Consider the following 24,674-nt stretch of genomic DNA (forward strand, 5'->3'; position numbering starts at 1 on the left):
CCAGAAGCTATGAGAACACAGTATGGAAGCCACCTTGTGGCTTATTTTTAAACCTCACTTCTTGCCAAACCACTTCCTTTCAGTGGGTACATACCAGATGCCCCCAATCGTCATACCTTGTAGACCTGGGTTGAAGTTTAGGATGGCTGACCCCAGGCCCCACTTGTGATTCAATCATACACATACTGATCTATCTTCCACTAACCCCAAGAGCCTTAGTATCTAGACCACTTGACCCAATATGCACCAATTAAGGCTTTGAACTCTACCTTTATAGTTTGTGAACTTATGGCCCCAAATGCTGTGCTCAAAATCAATTATCACTCTCTATGGCTCTAAGAACCATCAGAGCTGGGACTCTATCAAAGTCCAGGCAGGGCCCACGTGGATGCGTGAGTCAACCACATGCACAACATGGGTCCTTCCAGTGAGCAGCCATACTTTCACCCACAAAGTCATTGGCCAGTGTCAGCATAGTACCTCCCAGGGCTGGATCCTGGCATCCTCATGGGATCTAAGTGTCTATTGTCTTGGCCCTGGGTCTCATTTGGCGTCTCCATGGCAACGACTGTCCCAGTGACTGACTAAGTACCTCTTTCCTCCCTTGCAGGAGGCTGCGTGTGCTTACGTGTTGCTTGTGACCGCTGTGTACTGGGTGTCCGAGGCCGTACCTCTTGGAGCTGCAGCTCTGGTTCCTGCCTTCCTCTACCCGTTCTTCGGAGTTCTCCGATCCAGTGAGGTTAGACCACTTACCCTGTGCTCAAGTCTGCTGGCCCAGTGAAGGAGGCCTCCGGATGACGGGGATAGGCATTTGATGGGAGGGGGCCGTCCTTACGCACAGGAAGAACTCCTGAGCACTAGGCTTTGCATCTGCTGATCCAGACGCTGAATTCTTCCCCTTCCGCCCTTCCCTTCAGCTCCTTCAAAGTGCTCAAAACTTGCCGCTTTAAAGCCTTCCCTGACAGCCAGTGGTTTCTTATACTTGAAGTTTTTGGTTTTGGGGTTTTGTCTGTTTTTAAGACAGGGTCTCATTATATAGCCCTGGCTGGCTTGGAACTCATTACATAGACCAGTCTGACCTTGAACTCATAGAGCTCCGCCTGCTTCTGGCTCCCAAGCCCTGGAATTAAAGGCATGTCCCACCATGGCTTTTAGGAACTGTGCGATGTGTGCCTATAGGAGACAGCGGTTGATCTTTTTCAGTGAGTGTCCTGTATGTCCTTCAGACTGTAGTCACACAGACAGGAAGCAGGCCCCCATCTGCCGGCCTTCCCCTCTGACAGCTTAGCTCACGTGGAGGTTCTCAGTTGTTGACAGGGACTTACTATGTGTCCCTGCGCCCTGGCTTCTTCCTTCTCCCCCTTCTTAGACAAAGCCACCATTTCTGATCCTTCCTCCGCAACTCCAGGTCACTGCGTGGTCTCTTTGCCTGCCGCCGGCCCTCTCCGTTCACTTCACAGTATCTGGCAAAGCTCAAACGAAACTGTGGTAACAACCCCACGTTGTGACCAAATTTCAGGGCAAAGCCTACTTAAAAAAATAAATTAAAATAAAAATACCCTGCAGGGTGGGAGCCAGGTGAATAGTGTGCCTCCTTTGTTATCATCTGGCTCTGTAAGGGCAATGGTTCTCAACCTGTGGGTCATGACCCCTTTGGGGTTGCATGGCCCTTTCACAGGGGTCACATATCTGATATCCTGTTTATCAGGTATTTACATTGTAATTCATAACAATAGCAAAATTACAGTTCTGAAGTAGCAACGAAAATAATTTTATGGTTGGGGGTCACCACAACATGAGGAACTGTATTATAGGGTGGCAGCGTTAGGAAGGCTGAGAACCACTGGTCTAGGTTACCTGATGAGGAAAACTTAACAGCAGAGTTGGGTAAGGCAGATGCTCGGAGGAGAGCAGGAAGCAGGTGAGTGAGGCTGAGAGTCAGGCACTGTGTTAGAAGCCCCCATCCTCTCTTTCATACAGAACTCTCAAGAGTCCTAGGAACGGGGTGTCCATGACTCCAATCCACACAGGAGGAAAGAGGCTTAGAGAGTCAAACTGACCCCAGTCAAACAGTAGAAAGTGGCAGACTGCACCTAGTAGATTTCAGAGCCTGTACCTTGTTCACTCTACCATACAAAGAAAACTCGTAAAATATATGGGCCTTCATAGTGTTATCAGTCGCTAGGAGTTGTGGGTGTCTCTGTCTCTGTGCTGTGAGAAAGAATGAAGCTGGCCTACGGGCTACCTTAACCTTGAACAACAGAACATTCTTGGAAGTTCCCTTCATGGTTGTATGGGGTCACCAGTGGACAGCTTCTCTTTCTATGGGATGAACTTGACTGACCAGTTTTTGTTAGTTTGCCTTCGACTTCTTTTTCTTTTTTTCCGTGGTAATCATAGCCTGAGGATAGGGTCCCCAACCATGAGCAAGTTTTTGTCCCTACAGATATGTGTGCAGCATGGGTATAAGAAGAAGTCACATACAAAAACCAGTCAGTGAGGCAGTTGCTCCATCTCCTGCCCCTCCCCACTTTGGGGAGTAAAAAGAGAGATGTGATGGATTTCTTGTGTGTGTTTAAAGAACAATCAACCTCAAAAACAACTTTTCTCTAGAAAAGTGTACGTGCTTATTCTGCACATGGAACCAGAACTTCATTGGGGAGTGGGGGTGGGGCGGCTGGAGGGGAAGCAAGAATCCTCTAAGTGAACCCAACAGCCCAGTGGGCTATAGAGATGTTGCTAAGCAACCGCTATCCAAGTCCCGCCCCTTTGCATAGCCAGGAAGGCCAACCTGATAGGGAGACTCTTTGGAGGCTACAGTTTGGGGAAGGGTCTTATAACTCGAAAGGAATGGCCTTCGTGTGTGATCAGGTATTACTATTTCTGGGAGGGTGGGATTAAGGAGATGTATTTTATCATTTGAGGCAAAAAATCTTAATCCATCTGTGTCTTTAGAGGGGTTTGACAGGTGGTCATATTTACAATGAGCCGCTTAGTCCAGATATAGTCTGTTCAGCTGACCTTGGCTTGGATTAAAGGAAAATGCCAGCAGGGCAAAGGACATGGGGGATAGGTCCTTGTGGGCCAGAAGAAGCCCCCATTGCACCACCCCCTAGGCGCCCCCTTACACCAGCATCAGGGCTCACAGGGGAAAGCTGGGCAGTCCTCCTCCAGAGCCTCCGAGTCAGCCACGCATTCTGTTCCTACTCCAGCTCCTGCTAGACCATCCCCTTGCTGAGACTCGGGCAGCCCTCTCCATTCTGGAAGAGTCCTTGAAACTTCTTCACTTTTAAAATCCTGCTACAGAATTACGCTCTGGCGAAATGTTTCTGAAGACCTCACCTAAGAGTAGTTCCCTTCCCTCTGAGCTAACTTCGTGTTTTCACCTTCTAAGAGGTACATACCAAAGATAACTGTCTAGAGACACGGATCTCTAGGACTCGTGGTGTCTTGCAGCCTGCATGGGTCCCAGTGCCCTCAGGTCATGGCTCTCTGTCCCTGTGCTTCTTGGGGCTAAAGAGCATGGCCTCCATGTAGAGGAAAGCATGTGGGTGGGGCTGGTGTGGCCCTGAGACTGTGGCTTTTGTCCCTCGTACCATTCACTCAGCATTCTGGGTTCTAGATCTTCCACTCAGGATGACCTAACACCCAGCGGTGATAAGAGTTAAGGACGTCATTTCTGCCCACCGGAGTCTTATTCTGGCTCCTGCGTCCCCACCACCCGAGGCTATTTATAGTCGTCAGAGCTCTGGGGAAGACAAAAGCAATCCAACAGGGAGAGTGGGAGGGTTTTAGCTGTATAACAGACTTGGAGAGAGATGAATTTGTTATAAAGAGTTGTCTCGGCCATGCTGCTGAGACATCCCATAACCTGCTGCTGCGGCAGGAATCCCATGAGCACACTGGGTGTGAGTTCTGTGAGTCCAAAGGCCAGAGAACCAGGGGAGCTGAGGGCGTAAATCCCAGCCAAGGAGCAGAAAATAAGATGAGAGGTTCCCCGGGGAAAAGGGGCTTCTTCCTCATCTCTTTACCTCACGCCAGGCTCCATGGAGCATCATCTGCGGCACTGTGTTATTTAATCTTCTGTAATGAGCTGGAGTTTTCTATCTTTGTTTCATAGAGGAGCAAACTGAAGTTCAGAGAGGCAAGTAACTTACCCGAGGTCACACAGCTTGTAAGCAGTAGAACCAGGACTTGAATCCAGGGGTGGGTGGTTCTAAAACTTAAACTTTTGACCCCTAGGCCATCTGTACCAAAAGCTCCCAGTGAGTTAATAAATGACGGGCACAGTGCAGCAGTCTGCACAGGGAGCTCTTCCAGAGGTGAGTTGGCCAGAACATCAAAGACCAGGAACCTGAGAAGCCTGGGGAATGAAGAAATGATTTAGGGAGACTCAATCCAAACTAAACGGTCAAAGGGCTGGAAAGAGCTCCCCACCATGGTTACCATGTGTAAGGGAAAACTCCAAAACAGGCGGCTGTGTGTGGTCCTCGTATTCCCATTCCACAAGGTCTGAGACAAATGACCACATCAGGGACACTCGACTAGAGATGGACTTTCGTGCCTTGGCAGGTGATTGGACACTGTGGTCTCCTTGACTTCAGGATTCTGCCACTCGTTTTTTGAATAGGTCTTCCAACAAAGCCTAAGCTGACCTCAACACCCAAGCATTCTCCCCCATACCTGCCTACATTCTTCCCGAGAGCATCCAGCAGCACTTCCCTCTGCTGGTGCACAGGACTCCGTCCTGGATCTGGGGTTGGTGTTTACACTTCGTTTTGTTTGTTTGGGCCCCGCTGTGACTGTTATGACATTATATCTGTCTTGAAGTCCTCTCACCCCTACTACCGGGTTGCTTGTGATGCCGATAGCCTGGGCACAAGAGCAGTGCCACTCCAGTTCGCTCAGATTCACTGTGCTTAGGAGGAATGGCACATGGTGAGCACAAAGGACCAGGATGGAGGTCCGGGGCGGCATGAGGAGCATGGTGGCACCTTGGGAGGAGCTTGGGTCAGTTTCCTGGGAAGCCCCGGCACAGAAATTACTTCTGATGGTAATTACATGTCCTGTCTGTACACAACCCTTCCCCTCCCCACCCTCTGCCCTGCCCTGCAAGCCACGGGGCCAGCCTCACTCAGATTCAAGCTCCTGCCAGGGCAGGCGAGATTGGAGGCGGCCCCCACTGGGAGAGCAGCCATGTCCTGCTGGGGTCTGATGTCATGAATCTGCTTCCCTGCTGGCTCCCAGTCTTTCTGATCCTCTAGATGCCGGCCTGCTGTACAAACCCTGGCTTTCTCTGTTTGTTCAACCCTGGAGGCATTCCCCACCCCACTCTCAAGGTCAGAAAGGGCCGACCCTCCTCCTGCACTCGGGCCCCTCCGGGATGCAGGCCGCACACTAGGTGGACCATCTGACATAAGCTGAGCCTGCCCATCAACCTCAGCTGAGCTTTATGTCAGACCCGGTATAAGAAGCTGTAGACCCTGGAGCCTCTAAGGCTGAGTTCTTGTTTCCGTCAGAGGAAGTCGTTACCAGACCAAACTCCACGCCTGGCCTAGAGCCCAGCCCCTGCCTCAGCCTCCCCACTCTGTGCACTTCACACAGTCCCAAGTCAGAAACTGGATTTGTGGAGAATAAGGTCAAGACCTCTAGCCATACAGGAGCCAGGCCAGGTTTGGGGTCTCCCTGGATCCCTCCATCTAGGACTTCTTGCTAAGGTAGAGTGTTAAAATATTTTTTTTATTTTTATTATTTACTTATTTTATTTATGTGTATGTATGGATGCCTGGGTGAGTTTGTGTGCACCACATTCGTGCAGGTGCTCTTGAGGCCAGAGAGTGTCAGATCCCCTGGAGCCGGAATTACAGGCACTTGTGAGCCACCTGATACGGGTGCTAGGGACCGAACCCAGGTCCTCTGGAAAAGCAGCAAGTGCTCTTTACCGCTGAGCCGTCTCTCCAGCCCCCAAAAGAATATTTTTTATAAGCAACAATACCCTTTTTCTCCTTTCCTTTTTTCCTTTCTGTGGTCCTTCATATATTTGTTGAGGAGGAGAGTCTTACTGTGTAGCCCAGGCTGGCCTCAAACTTTCAATCCTCCTGCCTCAGTTGGCATTACCACTATGTGCCACTGGACCTTTTCTTTAAACCCAATCTTAAGTGACTCGATATACAAAACAGTAGAAAGAGCGAGACCTACTCAAATAGGGATGGGAGCCTGGGGTACCAGCTACTTAGACTTCCCTGGTCCCTTCCTTCCCATGGCTACCCATGGAATTGTCTGCAGCAGCAGATATATTTGAAGACTAGCATTCCCAGGAATGAAGATCAGCTGATGAGAAGGGGCTGGAGCCCCTGCAGGGCATTCTCAGAGTAGTGGCCTCACTGCCTGGAGGGAATGGCAAAGAGAGAGGTCAACATGGCTGGCCTTCATGTCCTCTTTAGACACTTGCCAGAGTGGGGTACTGTCCCTGGCTTTGACAGCACTCAGAGTTAAGGGAGAGCTAAGTCAGGCATCCAGTCCGAGGTCTAAAGTTGCAGATGTGTCCAGCCTGTGGCCCCCAGACCACACGCACCCTAAAATAACTATGAATGCAGTCCAACATAAAATGTAAACTGGGGCTAGGGAGATAGCCTAGTGAGTTAGAAAACTTTCTGTGACATCAAGAGGACCTGAGTTCGAATCTCTAGCACCCATGAGAATGCCAGGTGTGTCTGTGGGTGTTGGGTGCTGCCCCTAGTACTGTGGACTAGAGAAAGGTGGATCCTGAGAACTCAGTGGCTGGCCATCCTAGCCAAAATAGCAAGCTTTAGGCTCAACGAGAATTTTGCCCACATTGTAAAACCTGCCAAAGTGGACATACCAACCCCCCGTAGGCACTGTGAGACCCTTGTGCTGTTCTGAGTGTGAAAGCGCCAATCACAGCACCAGCTTACAGGCAAGAACAAGGAGTTGTCTGTCTGTCTGTCTGCCTCCCATGAGGATGGCCCCCAAAGAGATTCAAGCCCGCATTCTTTGTGAGGAACCAGCAAGCAAGATGAAGCTGATATCTGGATTTCCATTCTCTTTTTTTTTTTTTTTTTTTTTTTTTTTGTTTTTTTTGTTGTTGTTGTTTTTCGAGACAGGGTTTCTCTGCGTAGCTTTGAGCCTTTCCTGGAACTCACTTGGTAGCCCAGGCTGGCCTCAAACTCACAGAGATCCGCCTGGCTCTGCCTCCCGAGTGCTGGGATTAAAGGCGTGCACCACCAACGCCCTGCTCTGGATTTCCATTCTCAAACTTCTTGAAACAGAACCACAATCTCCTTCCTCCCATTAAAATAAAAAAAAATTAAAAAACGTTAAAAAATGATTAAAGTAATACTTCATAGTCCACTCTACACACACACACACACACACACACACACACACACTTATACATTATACATAAGGGCTATGTTCCAAGTCTCCCTGTGGTTGCCTGGGGACGTGGAGCATTAAACACTGATGTATCATGTTGCTTGGTGCGCTGCGGTTTCACCGCTGAAGACCAGGGTTCGAATGTCCCCCTGGAGACGAAGCCCACTGTCACCTTTGTCTCACTCCACTTCCTGCTTTAGGGCCATCATTAAATACAGTGAGTTACTGCAGTACATCTGAGATTCTAATGGCCAGCACTGCTGACAGACGACCAGCAGGAGAATAGCACATACCGAGTAGATACGTTGGGCCTGGGGATCACTCAGGTCCCAAATAGGAGGCAGGAGATTTCAAGGAGTACAAGTTAAAATTCAGGGATTGTTTATTTCTGGAATTTTCCATTTTCAAACCACTGTTAGCCTCGGGTCACTAAAACCACAGAAAAGTAAAACTGCAGATAAAAGGAAGGCAGCTGTGTCCAGAGTACATGTGTGTCCAGGGAAAGTAATGTTTAAAGCCCCCCTTTAGCTAAAGTCACCTGCAATTCCCCAACAAAGGACTAGTTAGTTAACAGGCATCCTGTGGCTCTTGTTCCCCAAACAGAGGCCAAGCCAGTAGCTCTTTCCAAGTGGTCCCTCTTGCTGAGGAAACCTGGAGGGATCTCTATCTCCTGGGTCTGCCCTGTCCTCCTGTTTCTTCACATTCCCTTTACTTGCTTGTGTTGACCGGCCTACTCCTCCCTCCCCACCCCGGCATTGATTTCTTTTCCTTTTTCCATAAGTTCTAGCTGCTGAGCACTTCTTAGGGTCCAGCTGCTGTCTCACTCAAGGCCGCCAAGGCCCTCACAGGAAACCTCACCCAGCCCGGACACAGACAGGATTGGCAGATTGATAGCTCTTTCTCGATTCCGTGGCTACATAACTCACCACATTAGATGGTGAGTTATGCAGCTCTCTCTTGCCACTTCGCAGGCTGGAGTGACCAATATGGGGTCCTTTAGCTTGTCCTCGAGCCTCCAGGACAAGATCTCAAGGGTGAGATGGGTGTGTGGGGTAGGAGCAACAGCCACCACCTGATCTCCAGAACCCAGGCTCCTCACCATACCCCTCTGTGACGACATCATTTCAAGGGGACCCATCTCTTCTAAAACGCAATCTCCAAACACTTATTCGCTCCGAGGTCAAGGGTGTGGCACCCAAGGAAAGCCACAGAGCTAAAAGGCAGAGAAGACAATGACCGCCCACACTCATCACAGATCCCTGTGCTTTCTTCCTGGGAGGAACACCCTATTAGAACCTAGTGCCCCTTATAGATAACTTAACAGGTTCTGCTCTTGGGTCTTCCAAGCCAACAAGTATTAGAACTTGAGGAAAGGACAGCTAAAGGTGTTTGTCCCAATAGAGGACACTGCATGGCCTGAGAAGAAGATAGAAAAAGTATAAGATGTGGACAGGGGAAGGGAGACTCGGTACTGGCAGCAGCTAGTGGGGTGTGCGTGCCTCTGTGTGGGCGTTGCTGGGTTGGGAGTAGGACTCAGGAGAGCTGTCCATGTTGGAAAGAGCCTGGGACAGGCAGGTGAGAGCTCGAATGGAGCCAGGAAGCAGGTAGCACGCTTTAGAAAACGGTTAAGATCATCCTTAGGAATCTGGAGACTTGGAGATTCCCTGGAGAGGTTCTAAATAAGCGAGGTCTTAATGTGGGAGAGAAGTCAGTAGACTGGAGAAGTCACAGACACCCCCACTGAGCAGGGCTGTCATTCACCAACGAGAAGCAGCAGCCCTGTGGCTTTGCTCTGTGCATGAGGCTGCTCTGTGTGCTGATCACCCCAGACCGGGTCAGGCTTTGAGCAAAGTTCCGGGGAACAGGAAGAGAGTCACCAGAAATCCTGGTTGTTGATGTGACAGGCCATGCTAGCTAGGTTTGCAGCTGGCATTTAATCATGGCAACAACTCTACAAGGTAGGGATTTACATAACCCTGTTTTTCATTTAGATGAAAAGAATAAAGCCGAGAAGAGTTGCATAATCTTCCTAGGGTGGCTGGCTCTGGAATTCTCCCTCCTCCCACTTTACTATGCTATCTCTGTAGTCACAGCCTAGATCAACAGCCCCTGGCCCACATACAAGAGTTCAGGGAGGACACTTGAACTGATCTAAGCCCATCAAACAATGAGAAACCACCACACAGCCAATAACACACTGAAGCCGAGTCTTTGGTTGGCACTAGGCCTCAGCAGTTACAGCCAATGTCAGGACCGTGACCCTGGATGAAGGTTAGAAATGTATGCTGGCCTGTGCTTTCTGGACACTGAATGATCTGCTCCCAACTGGTTTCCCTCTGGTCCACCGCATACAGCATGTGACCTAGTGGGATTTAGCTTCAGCTCTGCTTGGATACCCTGCCTTTGCCCTCACACTCTGCCTCCACACAGGTTCCTCAACCTCTCTGAGTTCGCTCATCTTAAACACAACCAGTGTCTGTCCAGCAGGACTTCTGCGGGGCTCAGAGGAGACTGCAAATGCAAACTGCAAACACCTGGAGTGTAGAAGGTGCTCCAGTCTACCTGGAGTTCCTCCTCTTACCCTTGGATGGGCCCCAGAGAAAGCAGTCTTACCTCTGTGTAGCACCGAGTCTTCTAAAAGATGTCACAGACAAACTGGTGTTGACAGGATGGCACATGCCAAAGAAACGGAGAACACACTGCTGTTAGTTACCAGCCTCCTGGGAAAAGAATTAGGGTCTCATCAACTCTTCAGTGGTAGGAAGCACGGGTCATAGGGTAGTAGAAGGACCATTCATTCCCCCCAATTTCCATGTCTCGTGCCTGCTGTATGGTAACCTCTCAGTAGACAAAGGAAAATACAGGCCTGTCCCCAAGCTAACTCACAAAAGCCTAGGAAGGAAACTAGGAAGGTACTAGCCCCTGAGTAGAGCCTTCCAGAATCCCAGTCATGCTCACTCCTCCCAGAGGACAGTGTCTTTCCCAGAAAGGCTTCAAACCACTCATAGTAGGAGACCTTGTATGGCCTCTGGGAGCGTTAGTGACCATGATCTGCTGAGGAGTAGCTTGGGGACAAGAGCCAGGTCAACCAGAAGCACAGGCTCCGCCTCCCAGGAAATGGTCACAGACATGAACCATGCCGTGAAAAAAATCGTGGAGTTTCCATGGGACAAAAAGAAAGAGTGCAGGGAAATGGGGCAGGTGCCTTTGGTATGGCTATGAAGGGTTATTTGAACAAAGTTGACCATGAAAGCCAGCAGTCCCTTCCCCAGCGCTTCCTCACTTTTTCTAAGTGAGCGTAGGTAAGTGCCTTTCACCTACGCTCACCCCCGGCATTAATCACCATATTCCCACATGCTGTTGTGTTAGTTCTGAAGTCGCTGGTTTTAGACACTATTAAATGACACCTCCCATTATGGCGGGTAAGACCTGTGTCCTCTTACATCCCCCACTGTGCCTCCCTTCATTCTCCGATAAGCAACTAACTATATGGAGGGGTGGTGACTGCAGGTACATATGTTCCACAGCGTCTATGTGGAGGTCAGCGGACAATCTTAAGAAACTAATCCTTGCTTTCTTCCGCCTTGTTTGAGGCAGGGTCTCTCTTGTTTCTGCCACCGTACGACAGTCTAGCTGACCTGAGAGCTTCCAGATGACTGTCCTGTGTCCACCTCCCATCGCCCCATGGGAGTAATAGAATTACACGTAATCCCCATGGGATTACAGATGCACGCTTTTTACATGGCTTCAAGGGATCCAAGTGTGTGTCATGAAGCTGACTGGTACATACTTTCACCAACCAAGCCATCTCTCCAGCCCCCCAACTTCTTTTAATTCAATAATCAAAAGGAAACTCTAAATGTGCTTATATAAATATTGGCTTCCAATGGCACATATTTTACTATATTTAAGTGTCCTTTCCTGCTCAATTATTTTTCCTGCAGTTAAAAAATGTTCTTGTTCAGTCACGCTAAGAGACATTTTACGTTTAAAAGTTCAGCTCCTCACTTGCTGCCACGCTTCTTCCAACTATGTGACAATTGTTTGTCACCTACTTTTGCATGTTACTCCGCTGTTGGTAATCCAAATGTTTTTCTAAAAAACTGAAGAGATGGATGTAAAACTAACCAAACTATAGGACACACCTCAAGCCACCACCCCAGCCCCAGCCTGGCCCTGAGCTCTCTGCAATGTGTAGAATTAACTAAAGCCACACCCCCAGTCTTGCCCCCACGCTCTCTACAGGGTACGGAATTAATAGTGTCCACAGGGAATGGTCAGAGGCTAGAACCACAGGAAGGTTCTCTGGAGGGCACCGGGCCTGAACTTGCCTTTGAAGTCTGTTCCAAATGTACGGCCAGAGATGAAGATAGAATGTTCCAAGGGAGAACATAGCAGAACGTAGTCGATGAGAAAGGGGAACACTGGCCGTAGGAAGTCAACAAGGATGGGATGGGTGTCTAGGGGAGACAATGTGGACGAGAAGAGAGTTAACCAAAGTGAAGGATGGAAAATTAATTATAGTCTATAATTTTATTCTTTCCTTATTAATGTGTCAGCTCTTTTTCATTTGAGTGAAACAGGAAAAGGGGAAGGCAAATTGTAAAATTACCTTTAAGAATTCTATCCCACCGAGAGTGGCAGCACTTGACTATAATCCCAGCACAGGTCTGTGCTACCACATCCTGTTTTAATAAGTTTTTTAAGATCAAAATAAAAACATGTACGTATGAGTATTAACTTTCTAAAACTCGCATTCATAAAAATAAATTTATTAAAGAAAAATCTGTTCATATCGAATTCAAATGTAGTGCCTTCTACAAATGGAGACTATTAGCCGCATGGAGTTATTGGAGGGATGGAATAAAATGGCCTTTGTGAAGAGCTTCACATAGTAGCTGCCCAAGGTCAGTTGGTGCTTAGGAGTTACTATTTTTAAATAACCACCTATTTTAGCTAGTGGTGGAGGTTGATGGGAGAGTGTTTGTCCAGCATGGGAAAGGCCCTGGGTTTGATCCAGCACTGAAGGAAGCTAAGGGAAGGGAATAACCAGCTCTTTGAATAAGCCTCACCTCCCTGCTTCTCCTTGGCCAGCCTCTGGCTCTCAGGACACACTGTACTGGCCATGGCCCCTTCCCGGCTGGTGGCTGACCTTCCTGGCCTCCCTACAGGTGGCGGCCGAGTACTTCAAGAACACCACACTGCTGCTGCTGGGTGTCATCTGCGTGGCGGCGGCTGTGGAGAAGTGGAATTTGCACAAGCGCATCGCCCTGCGCATGGTCTTGATGGCCGGAGCCAAGCCGGGCATGTGAGTCACACGTGGGGTAGCGGGGCGGGCCGGGGCGGGGCCTGAGTCACAGCACGGTGTGTACTTGAGTGCCTCTGCTAAGGGGGAGATGACATCAGAACGATGGACTCTTGCTTCCCGCATCCGTGGAAGAGATCTGATGACCGTGGAATCCCGATTTGATCAGTAGCCCTGATGCTGCTCTCACCTGACTCTAAGGCATTCTCTTCACAACCTGGACTGTAGGGACAGCAGGTGTGCAACAGAAACAGTTTTCCAATGTTTGCCCCGTAGGTTAGGGTGCACACTGGACAAAGGCTTGGGTGGCTTTTCCATTGTCATTTAAGAAGATGTGGGCCTCTCTTTCCATGCACCCGAGTTGCTGGTGGGTGCCTCAGACCGCAGGTCCATCAGATGTGCAGTGTCTGGCCGTGTCCTCACATGCCCTCTCTTTCTCCTTCCACTCTGGCATCAAGAGGCCAGCAAAGAGGAGATTCTCACTCTCACAGAGTGCGTGGGGGCATCGGGGCGGACAGCGCGGTGTGAGCTTCCCTCCCACGCACGGGCTCGCCCGTGTTCGCCGTCCCCGCCCCGCTCCTCCCTGGTTCATAACTTCTCACTACGTCTTAGGTAAGCGGCCTCACCAGTCGGAGGGGCAAACTGCAAATAAGGTAGCATTAATTAGTCTTCGAGACTAATCCATTGAAACTCTAAAGCGTGTTCCTGTCTCCCAGGTTGCTAAGGGGTGTTGTTAACTACCGCTTAACCCACACAAGCCCAGCAACCGTCTGCCCGCTCAGCTTCCTAGGCACCCAGGGGCATTTCTTCCATCCTCTTGGGACCTTGTGGCTCCTTTGATTTAGTTTTGTTTTGTTTTTTCTTTTTGTGGTTCTGGGTGACGGGGTGGGAGGAGAGAGTGAAACAAGCCCAGGTCCTCGCCCGAGGCAAGCACTCTAGCCCTGAGCCACATCTCCAGCTCCTGCATAGCTCTTGGAAACTCTGTGCTGTCTACAAGAGTTTTCACCCATCTGTGTTTCCCTCCTTCCCTGTTTACCACGCTCCCCAGCAAATTTGCACCCGCGTGGCATGCTACCAGTGGGTGTGCAAACACATTTGAACTATGTGGCTGTCGGCTCAAACAAAACTACTTGGGCACAATCCACGTGTGTGCTGCCCCCAGATTGTGCAAAGTCATCTAAAATATAAACGAAGTCATCTTTGTGTCGGCTTATCTAATGGCAGCTAGCACCAGGTCCGTGCAGGGCACAGCTTGCACCATGCTTCGAAGTCAAGGGGAAATGATTTGAAGGTTGTTTTTGCGCTACCTCCCTCCAAGCTTGCCTCTTTCAGAGACCAGCTGGAGACGCGCGCACAAGCGGTGAAGGGAACCCTTCTGGGGCGCTGGGGCCGTCCTGGCAGCTAGCTGACGCTGAGATAAGTAGTGGAGAGACCTGAGGGCTAGACATTCATCTCTGTTTGCTCCCAAATAACTGCTGACTCGCACAGAGCAAGGGGTGCAGCTGTGCCCTCGACTTGCTGGCCACAGAGAGAGGAAAAAGAACCCCCTTTGTCCATAAGAGACCCATCACAGAGCTCTACCTAATGCCCACAGAGCGAGCAGAGCAGCCCGTGAGTCCATACCCCGGGACCTTTCTACCAAAGCTATCCTTTCCTTCTGTAAAGACTTTTTTCCTGGCCGAGGGCACTAGCCGTGAAATGCGAATCGCTCACCGGACCGGTGCTGAAATAAAGGCTGCTCTGCACCAAGCATTGGGAGTTGGAAGCTGAATGCGCCCCATGGGCCCTAAGGGCTCAATTCAGCAGGTTCAGGCTGGACCCCAACTGTCCCTGCCCTCCCCAGGCTCCTGTTGTGCTTCATGTGCTGCACCACCATGCTGTCCATGTGGCTCTCCAACACCTCCACCACCGCCATGGTGATGCCCATCGTGGAGGCCGTGCTGCAGGAGCTGATCAACGCTGAGGAGGAGCAGCTGGGGGCAGGCAACTCCAGCACCGAGGAGGCTGAGCTCATGGGTACAGTTCCCCGGAGCTCATCTCCCCCTTTGCTCTTCCCCCTCTTCCCCCCCATTCCCTGCCAGTCTCCACTGGGACCCTGCCCAACCTGGTGCCCATCCCCTCATCTTCATCCCCCTCCCTTTACCCATGCCAGCTGTCATAACCCAAGTACCCTTTACCCAGGCACACACTTCCTTCCGACTTTGATTACAGGTCCCTCCCTGCTCTCTTCTTTGTCCCAGGTGCTCAAGCTTTATTGCAAAACTCGGGGGCCTGTCTGTATCTACAGCCCCACTGTACCGACAGACCAGAGAGAAGGGGAGGAGGTCACCTATCACACCTCTGCCCCTGCCCCGAACCCCAGGGTCCACCCCAGCCTCAGTTCTCACTTCCTGTGTTTCTTTACTTACTACAGGTCTTGACGTAAACAACAGACAAACTTCTGTGGAACTCATCTTCGTCAATGAAGAGTGAGTATGAGTGCCCTCTCCCCAGACAGAGCCTCTTGGGCCCCCTGAAGAGGCCAGGAAAGACAGGACCAAAGGCATCTCCATTAGCTATGGTGGACCAAGCTCACCAGCTTGTCTCCGTCCGTAGGATCTACTTCTCCAGATCTTGAGGGGGTCTTCCTTAATCCCAGAACACTTGGGGGTGAGGGAGAGTAGAAAAACCAATGTTAAACCTGAGTAAATGTGGGAGCTGCCCTATGGCTGCCAAGGTCAATTTCATCTGCACTGAAGACGTACTTGGCACACCAGGGGACTCTTGGCGGCAGGCTGTATCACGCTCTGGAAAGGCAAACCGAGGAAAGGAGAAGCATGTTCTTGAGCTTTCCTATGTTGTGGGGCCTATCAACAGCTGACTTCCTTCCAGAGTCTATACACAAATGTCGTCTTTCAAGGGTATTCCACCATGAGCACTGCACATTTAAAAGTTGTATTTTGCAGTGGGTCTTTATAATTTGCCCTTTTAAATTTAAAAAAAAAAAAAAAAGGAGGCTGGGCAATGGTGGTGCATGCCTTTAATCCCAGCCCTCAGGAGACAGAGGCAGGTGATCTCTGTGAGTTCAAGGCCAGCCTGGTCTATAGAGTGAGTTCCAGGACAGCCAGGACTACACACAGAGAAACTCTATCTCAAAAAACCAAAAAATAAAAAAATAAAAAATGGAGAGCTCACACTGAGTGAAGTCAACCTACATAGCTGGACAGACACAGAGGGGACCTGGCAGAAACGTCATCTTCCATCGTGACCTATAGCCTTGCTGCCCTCCACTTTGTTGGTATCCCAAGCAGATGTCACAGCGTTTCTGGTCCTTTCACAGAGGCAGCATGATCTCATTTTCAGATCCTCAGCAGTCTAAGTTCACGGCAACACTCTGACCTGTTTCCAAAGCTCCTCTCCTCTCCTTGAGCCCACACCTGTTTCCTCTGGGCCTAAGCCTGCAGAAGAAAGAGAGGAAAGAAATTGACCTTCCACTGTCCCCTGTCCACCCCTACTGTCGGTCCCCTCACTCTGCTGCTCTGCAGTCTCCAGGATTGGGGCAAACTTAGGATACCGAAAAGCCCAAAGGGCACAAAGGCTCCAGGCTAGAGTCCTGTCTGAGACCCGGTCCCCAGCTCTGTCACTTGTGGGTACCCAGCTTCAGGGTCCACAGGTCACCCCCTCGAGGTGACCTCTTCACCACCCAGGCCTGATGGCTCTTGACTCCTGGATGGCCACGCATCTCCCTCCTTGTCAGCTCTGATGGTTCAGCCCTCTTTGTTCCCTGTGGCCTCTGTTTTCCAGGCAATGCCAGTCCTGCTTCTTCTTCCCGTGTGTCCCCTCCCTGAGAAGATGGGCATCCCGCCCAGTAGAGCACAGGAATACAGGCTGCTCCTGTGGCCCAGTCACTCTCCTCTCTGGCCTTTCCGACTACACTGTATCAGGACCAAAAGTCTGAAACAAAAGCTCAGCTGTCCCGGGACCTCCAGAATCCTCTGTGCTGGTGGAAGCATGGGAATTTGGGGCTCTTCCGTGTGACCAGTGACTGCCCTGCCTTCTGAAGCAATCCTAGCTTCCCTCTTCAGCCAGTCTAGGAAAGAACGAACCGTGACAGCACATTTTCCAAAGAACCCTTTACTGTAACCCTCTTTCAGCTCCTACCGATGCAGCCTTGACATACTGATGGTTGCAGGACTCCGTGTCCTGTGTGTCAGTGCCCAGCACCGTCTTCATAGTAGGTGAGCTGCTAGGGCCACAGTCCGCGCACAACGGAGATAGACCATGAACAGCTACTGAGAACTCAGTGGGTCGGGATTTCTGATTGTTCCCATCTTCCTCTGCCTTCAAGGAAAAGACTGGGGAAGCCATAGACATGGGAGGGACTCAGTGTGTACAGTTAACTGTCCCCTCGCTGAGTCGAGCGACTGACCCAAAATTCTTCCCCGTCTTGTTTTCTCCCTTGCCCGTCCTTCCTGCTGTTGTCACCTTGGATAAGCATGCTACCCATGTTTCTAGATGGTGGCCTTCTCGAGTCAGCTAATAAGGACACCCACCAGGGCACAGGTTCTCCAAGCAGACAGTGAGAAACTCATGTGCACCCATGCCTGGCATCCTAGTACTAAGTGGAGATGTGAACAGATGCTGGTGGCCTGGATCTGTTGTGAGGGTTGACGGTGTCATGGAGAATGAAGCCCAAATTTAAGAGCCTGCACCCAACCAGAACTCTCTATCTGCCGTTATTAGGAGTATTGGTGTCACATCAAAGGAAGCTGCTGCCCCATACTTGGGAGGAAGCAAGCCCCTGGACTCATAGAGCATCTCAGGAGTCAGGGAGGTCCAGGGAAAGAGGGGTCCTCTTTGTGGGCTAGAAAACTTGAGTCTAACCTTCCGACCCTCATACCCAACGCTCAACACAGGGAAGAGCATCCTTCTCACCAGACCCTGATTCTTTTGCCTCTTTTCAGCACAGCCACTTCAGACTTCACTTCTCTGATGCAGAACAAGGTAGGACCTTGGTTCCCCGCTCTGGGCTTTGAGGTCACCCGGAATTCCCTCACGATAACTCAGGCACCAGGATGCCTGGTAGCTTTTCCTATAGGCTGGCAGCCTCGGTGGGTTAAAGGGGTGCTCACCCAGGCTGGGTGGGGCTTCTGACAAGGGTGTGGGTGCTTCTGAACCCCAGCTCTGAGGCCTGGGTAGCTAAACAAGACAATACAAGTTCAATAAGTAAAATGCAAGTTAGCCTTCTTATGGAAACCCAAATCCAGACATTCTGATTTCAAGAGCCACCTGTTCAAGCTCAGGATTTTATTCCTCTCACTGGGGTTTCCATTTGCAAAATCTTGATACTAAGGAGAGCAGGGTTTACCTGTATGCTGTTGCTCAGCCTCACCCTTTCTCCCTAAGGGTTCTACACCTCTTCACAAGAAGGATAACTGGCCAATTAAACTGTGCAATATTTTAAAGATTTTATTTAAAAGATTTTGTGTGTGTGTGTGTGTGTGTGTGTGTGTGTGTGTATATGTGTGTTTGTGTGTGTGTGCGTGCACATGCCTGTAAGTACAGAGGCCTACAAAGTCCAGAAGAAAGTTTGAAAGTTTCGGATCCCCTAAGAGCTGAAAGTACAGGTGGTTCTGAGCCACCTGACATGGGTGCTGGGAACTGAACCCAAGTCCCCTGCAAGAGCAGTACAAACTCTTTAACCGCTGAGCCATCTCTCCAGCCCCAACACTGTGGGTTTCATTGTGGTAGATTATTTCTAATGTTTTGTGTTTTTGAAAAGTAATAGAGTTCTTCACCTGCTAATGAACTCCCAGAAAGCTAGTCTTACCTATAAGGACAAAGTGATGATCCCCAGGTTTCAGCGCATGGCTGGAGGCTGTGAAGATGGCCCCTGACCCTGCGTATGGGGTGCCCTTAGGAATGCCCTCCCAGGCTTCTGGTCTCTGAGTCCCACAGTGGCAAGCCCTAGGGTCGCCCAGGGACAATCAAGTAGAACCTCTCCGGGCACTTGGACCACATCCTCTTCCTAACTGTGATGGCTTGTGTCCCAGCAGAACCTGAATGGTGTGCCCATGGTCACCAAACCTGTCAAAACAACAAAACAACAGCAACAGACAAGACAACAGACATCCCAGGTAACTGAGCCCCATGTGAAATACTTTATGCCTCCTGAAGGTACTGGCCCTGATGCTGTCATTAGCATGCATGTCTGGCGTGTGCGCCTGGGCTCACTGGATGTCACCAAGAGCCAAGATGTGCCACTTCCTGAGTCACAGGTTGTTCAACTGTAAATGCTTAAGGTTGACGGATGTGAGGTTCAAATGATTCTTCAAAGGCATTTCAAGGGCACTATAAATGTTTTTTATTTAAAATTACATTTATTGTGTGTGGGAGCGTGCATGCACACACACACACACTGGAGTATACAGGTATAAATGTGGAGGTCGGAGGACAATGTTCGGGAGTCAGTTCTCTCCTTCTACCCAGGTTCAACTCAGGTTGTCAGACCTGGAGACAAGCGCCCATCCAGCCATCTTACCAGTTCCCGCTGTAAATAGTTTCTCTTAGTGTCCTGAGATTATATGCACGGTTGCTCTTCTGCACGAATGAGTCTCTTCCTGCTGCTGTAAGACTAAAACAAAATGCAGAAATGCAGCGGATGCTGAGGCTGGTCTGAAGAGGCATCAGTCACCTAGAGCCATTGATTTCAGATTTTTTTTTTTATCCATCACCTGTCTCAGTTGTTTTACATCCTTCCCCGTCATCATTAATAAATGCCACCATTCAGGAAATGTTTATTCCGTGAACATGTACCGAGCACAGTGCTAAGTATTTTCTCCGTAGTCCTGGCTTGATAAGGTAGTGATTTTGAACTTCGTTCTTGCAGATGAGGTAGAGCGAAGAAATCAGGAGCCAGCAGTGGGGTTCTGGGATGCACAGCATCTCGAATCCAAGCCAGTCTCCTTGAGCATATGTAATTAAACTCCTGGTAGACTTTCAGCTACAAAACAGAGGCCAGATAAAAGCTGCAGTTAGTTCAAGTATTCAAGTTCAGTATCAATTCCATTAGAAGAAAAGATCATGGGAAATCCTTGAGTCAGAGAATCTGAGTGGTCCTTTCCAGCTCGGGCCAGCCGTGAATCTTTCAGTGGTTGGAAGTGTCCCAGCCTTACTTTGGCCTTCGGAATAAGATGGACAAATGATTAAGTGTAGTTGGGTTTTTTTTGTTGTTGTTGTTGTTGTTGTTTTACTCTTTAGTCTTTGGGGGCCCGCCACCCAGCTCCCAAATAATCACACAGAGATTTATTCTTTCTTATGAATGCCCAGCCTTATCTTGGCTAGTTTCTAGCCAGCTTTTCTTAACTTTTAACTTTTTGCCTCTGGGATTTTATCTTTCTCTATTCTGTATACCTTTCTTTATTTCTTATTCCGTGGCTTGCTGTGTAGCTGGGTGGCTGGCCCCTGATGTCCTCCAATCCTTTTCCTTTTCTCGATCCTCGATCTTCGCTTCCCAGATTTCTCCTCCTATTTATTCTCTCTGCCAGCCCCACGTATCCTTTCTCCTGCCTAGCTCTTAGCCATTCAGCTCTTTATTAGACCAGTCAGGTGTTTTAGACAGGCACAGTAACACAGCTTCACAGAGTTCAACAAATGCAACTAAAAGAATGCAACACATCTCTGTATCATTAAACAAATATTCCACAGCATAAAAGCATATAACACAACTTAAATTAATATTCCACAACAGTGAAGAGCCATGAGAAGCACAGCAAGATGGCCACTTCTTTTTTTTTTTTTTTTTTTTTTTTTTTTTTTTTTTTTTTTTTTTTTTTTATTTAATGCCGAATGTTGTTTATTGAAGGAGGGAAGAGGTCTTAAATACAGGCTTACAGCACAATGGGAGAACCCCGGAGGGCAGAAGTTTGCTACTGATGCTTTACAATCTTGAAGTTGGCCACTTCTAAAAAGCAGTTTTCCTGTGACTTGACCTACTGATATTTGTACCAGGTTTCTCTAAGTCTCAGCAGCCAGGCATAGCAGTGCCTCCCTGTAGTCCCAGCACTTGGGAAGTGGAGACAACAAGATCAAGAATTTAAGACCAAGTTTAGCTACACGGTGATTCTGAGGTCACACTGGACTAATTGAGACCATGGGTCAAAAAAACACTCTAAAATTGAAAAGAATTAGTGAGAGTGTGAGGGGAGCCAGCCTGGAAGGGATGGGGCGGGGCACCTGCTTCTTTAGTCCATACTTGAGGCCATGAACTCGACCAAGCAAGACTGAGAAGACCATGCCAAGGCCAAGGCTTATGTGGAAAGAGGGAGAGGAAAAGCCAACATGCAAGAGAGAAAACAGTGAGGCAGGGAGAGGGGAGATTATGTGTATCATCTTCTCCTCAGGAAAGCTGGGTTCTTCTGTAATTGAAGGGTCCTTCGACTTTGTTGTACAGAACCAGGCAGCAAACCCAAGGCCTTGCACAAACTAAGCAAGTGTTTTGTCACTGAGCTTCACCCCCATCCCAAGCTTAATTCTAACACTTCTCCCCACCAGGACTGTCATTCCACCCCCCATGTAAAAATAACCATCTTGGGGTTGGAGAGGTGTCCCAGCAATGAGGAACACTTGCTGCTCTTGCAGAGGGGCCTAGGTTCATCTCACAACACCCACATGTTGACTCACAACTGCCTATAGCAACTCCAGGGGATCTGATGCCCTCTTCTGGCCTCCCTGGGTACTGCATGCACATGGTGCACATACATACACTCAAACATTAAATAAACATTTTTAATTACAATAACAACTGTCTTCTGTAGACTTAAATGCAAAGTGGAGTGTTATCAGAGTTCAAGTGAAAAGCAAACAATGCTATCCTTATTAATAACATCAGTAACACCAAAAATCCTAATAAGCCAGGAGTGGCAGCACATACCTATAATCTTAGCACTTGGGAAGTGGAGGAAGGAGGATGAGATGTCCAAGGTCATCCTCATCTACGTAGTAACTTTGAAGCCAATAGGGGTTCCTTCAGACCATGTCTCCAAAAAAAAAAAAGAAAAGAAAAAAATCATAATAATTGACCATTGATCATTTTTAAAAGATTTATTTTTATGTGTGTGTCTGAGTGTCTACATGTATGTATGTGGACCATATGCATGTTTGTTGCCCACAGGGGCCAGAAGAGGGCATCAGATCTCCTGAATCCAGAGTTACTGGAGGTTGTGAGCCACCTGCTATGTGTGCTGGGAACTGAACCTAGGTCCTCCGGAAAAGCAGCAAGTGCTCTTAACCCCAATAACACACCATTCCTTAATGAAGGCCAGGAAGTAATCCCAGTGTCTTGTGTAAATTACTTCCTTTACCCTTCACAACCATGTGGCAGAGGATATATGATTTTGCAGAAGAAACTAAAGCTCAGAAGCTGGCTAGTTAGCATAGGAGAAACTGGGGTTTATCCATCTGATGCTAAAAGCTGACACCTGTCCACTGAACCATTGTGCCTCCTGCCTCTCTGGCTCCATGTGCTGGACAGCCCAGGCTGACTGTGGAGATTCACTGGTTTTCCTTTGGTAGGAAAAGCCAGGAGTCCTGAGCCCCAGCTCCAAGAACCCAGAGACGAACAGGAAGAAGTACAGATCCCACCATGACCAGATGATCTGCAAGTGTCTCTCTCTGAGCATCTCCTACGCTGCTACCATCGGTGGCCTGACCACCATTATCGGCACCTCTACCAGCCTCATTTTCCTAGAGCATTTCAACAAGTAAGTCGTTCACTCGGTCAGCAAGTACTAAGTCAGCACCCTCTACTGGTGGCTGGGCCAGAACAGGACGAGGTCCCAGGGGCATAGCAGGAGTCAGAGCAGAGCGACTGCTGTGCCAGTTGAGGGGGGTAAGACAAGTCCAGGATTCTGCTCAGGGACCCGATCCATCTGCGGAGAGGATGACGGTGACGGGGCCACCTGGATGAGGAGGCAGGAGAAGCTAGATGGAAACCTTCCAATGAACTTCACGGTAGTGTGGGGGCTCTGAGGCAGGAGAGTGGAGCACTTAAAAGGAACGACAGGGCAAAGGGGGCCAGGGAGAAGAGAGACCGTTGACAAAGGGCTGGTAGGACTCACCGAGAGCCTGGGTGGTACCAAGAAGGCCATGAGTAGCCTTCGAGGAATTTGAAGTCAGGATGAGGAGGTCAGAGTCACAGTTTTGAGAACACTCGTGATGGAGACCGGAGAGCAATGTGGAATAGGGGATTTAGGGAGAGAGCTCCTTGTGGTCTCGGGAGGGAGTGCCGGTGAGGAGGAAGGGCAGAGTTGAGCCTGCACAGTTCTAGACAAAGTCTGGTCAAACATTACTGTAGTTGCCTCTGCCCTTGGCCCTGCCTTGTGTCTTCTGAAGGAGCTCTTGGCTATCACTCCCAAAAACCATGTGGAAATAGCGTTCGTTCCTTACCCCTGGCCTGGTCTTTACCCTCCAGCCAGTATCCGGCGGCAGAGGTGGTGAACTTCGGGACCTGGTTCCTCTTCAGCTTCCCCATCTCTCTCATCATGCTGGTGGTCAGCTGGTTCTGGATGCACTGGCTCTTCCTGGGCTGCAAGTGAGTGCCAGGGCCCTGCTGGCAAAACACCAAGGTTCTCCCAAAGGCTCAGGTCCAAGTGGGTAGGCCCAGATCCAACAGCCTGTGCTTTGGGGATGCAGGGGACAAGACCCGGAGCTGATCATTGTCTCTTCTGGAGATTTCATGAACACTGTACTTCTCTCGCAGTGCACAATGAGATGTTCTTAATGCCAACCACCTGGCTTGTAGGCCTGTCTGATTTATAGAAAGCCTGGAGAGTATCTGGTGCAGTTTCGTTGCCCTCAAATCCTACAGAGTAACCTCAACTGCTCTTAGAAACATGGTTCTAAGTAAAGCTGCCCTGGGTTTAGTTCTATATAGACAGGGATGATTTCTGCTTAGAAGTTTGTATAGAATGTGCTCATGTCTCTCAAAATGGCATGTTGGCTATGACCCCTGTGATTTTATTTCTAATATTAAACTGCTTAGTAAGCCTTTTCTTAATAACCATTGGTCTACTCTCAATTTGATCAACCTCAAATGCAAGAGGGGAAAACACATATGATGTTTTGTTAGTAACTCACCCATGGAACCCGTCACTCTCTTGGCTAAGGAATGTCTTCTTTTTACTCAATTTAGTGTCAAACCAGTGATGGCTGCACACAACAGGCCAACACTGTAGTATAAAACTAGCACCTATGTTTACCCCAGACAAACATTGTCTCTAGACAAATAGTTGTCTGTACACACACACACACACACACACACACACACACATACACCCTCAACACTCTGACTACTCATGTGTTGTATGGAAGTAACTAGACATTCATGCCCAGCTACACATCTGTAGGACATAATGCCACACTTATACACCCAAACCATGTCCAGATAGACAGAACTGAAGGCCAGGGGAAGGTCTAGGAGAGGCTGGGTAACTAGGCAGACAGAAGCTGTGCAAACAGCAGGGCAGGACAGTGTATATGTGAAGAGGACAAGGAGATCACAGCAGGAGAGGAGCAGTACATCTGCCCTCAGAAGCATATTTGCTTATTCTCCTTTCTTAGCTTTAAAGAGACCTGTTCTCTGAGCAAGAAGAAGAAGACCAAAAGGGAAGAGCTGTCAGAGAAGAGGATCCGGGAGGAATATGAGAAGCTGGGAGACATTAGGTAAGAGCTACATCCCCACCCCACCCCCCCCGCCAGTGTTCCAGTGTAACAGTGAAGGGAACCAGCAGCCTGGGTCCTGACAGTCCCCTACATTGGTGGAATTTTCCAGAACTCCAAATCGAAGCATTCAGATGGTACTATTTAATGTCAGAGCCATGCTGGCCCAGTTTTCAGTTCTATCCTCAGAGTCCAAGGTATGGTGTGGAGTATCTAGTGGGACAATTGAAGAAAAGCCAACAGAAAGAAAGCACAGCCACTCACGGAACATGCTAGA

General features: G+C 49.2%; 1 protein-coding gene across 2 annotated transcripts in view; it reads left to right on the plus strand.

Annotated features, from left to right (window-relative positions):
* The window catches only part of Slc13a4 (solute carrier family 13 member 4), a 39,660-nt gene that overhangs the window by 4,978 nt on the left and 10,008 nt on the right, over positions 1 to 24,674 (plus strand). Inside the window, exons 2-10 of one of the 2 annotated variants that reach the window (XM_037203656.1) lie at positions 611 to 739; positions 12,567 to 12,703; positions 14,544 to 14,716; positions 15,114 to 15,168; positions 17,644 to 17,683; positions 18,733 to 18,816; positions 22,253 to 22,440; positions 23,151 to 23,270; positions 24,299 to 24,400. In XM_037203656.1, coding sequence (XP_037059551.1) covers positions 611 to 739; positions 12,567 to 12,703; positions 14,544 to 14,716; positions 15,114 to 15,168; positions 17,644 to 17,683; positions 18,733 to 18,816; positions 22,253 to 22,440; positions 23,151 to 23,270; positions 24,299 to 24,400 — 1,028 coding nt within the window. The remainder of the gene's footprint in view (positions 1 to 610; positions 740 to 12,566; positions 12,704 to 14,543; positions 14,717 to 15,113; positions 15,169 to 17,643; positions 17,684 to 18,732; positions 18,817 to 22,252; positions 22,441 to 23,150; positions 23,271 to 24,298; positions 24,401 to 24,674) is intronic. The other variant, XM_028866100.2, reaches the window with a different exon arrangement.

The sequence above is a fragment of the Peromyscus leucopus genome, chromosome 3 (genome assembly GCF_004664715.2).
Source record: "Peromyscus leucopus breed LL Stock chromosome 3, UCI_PerLeu_2.1, whole genome shotgun sequence".
NCBI classification, from domain to species: domain Eukaryota; kingdom Metazoa; phylum Chordata; class Mammalia; order Rodentia; family Cricetidae; genus Peromyscus; species Peromyscus leucopus.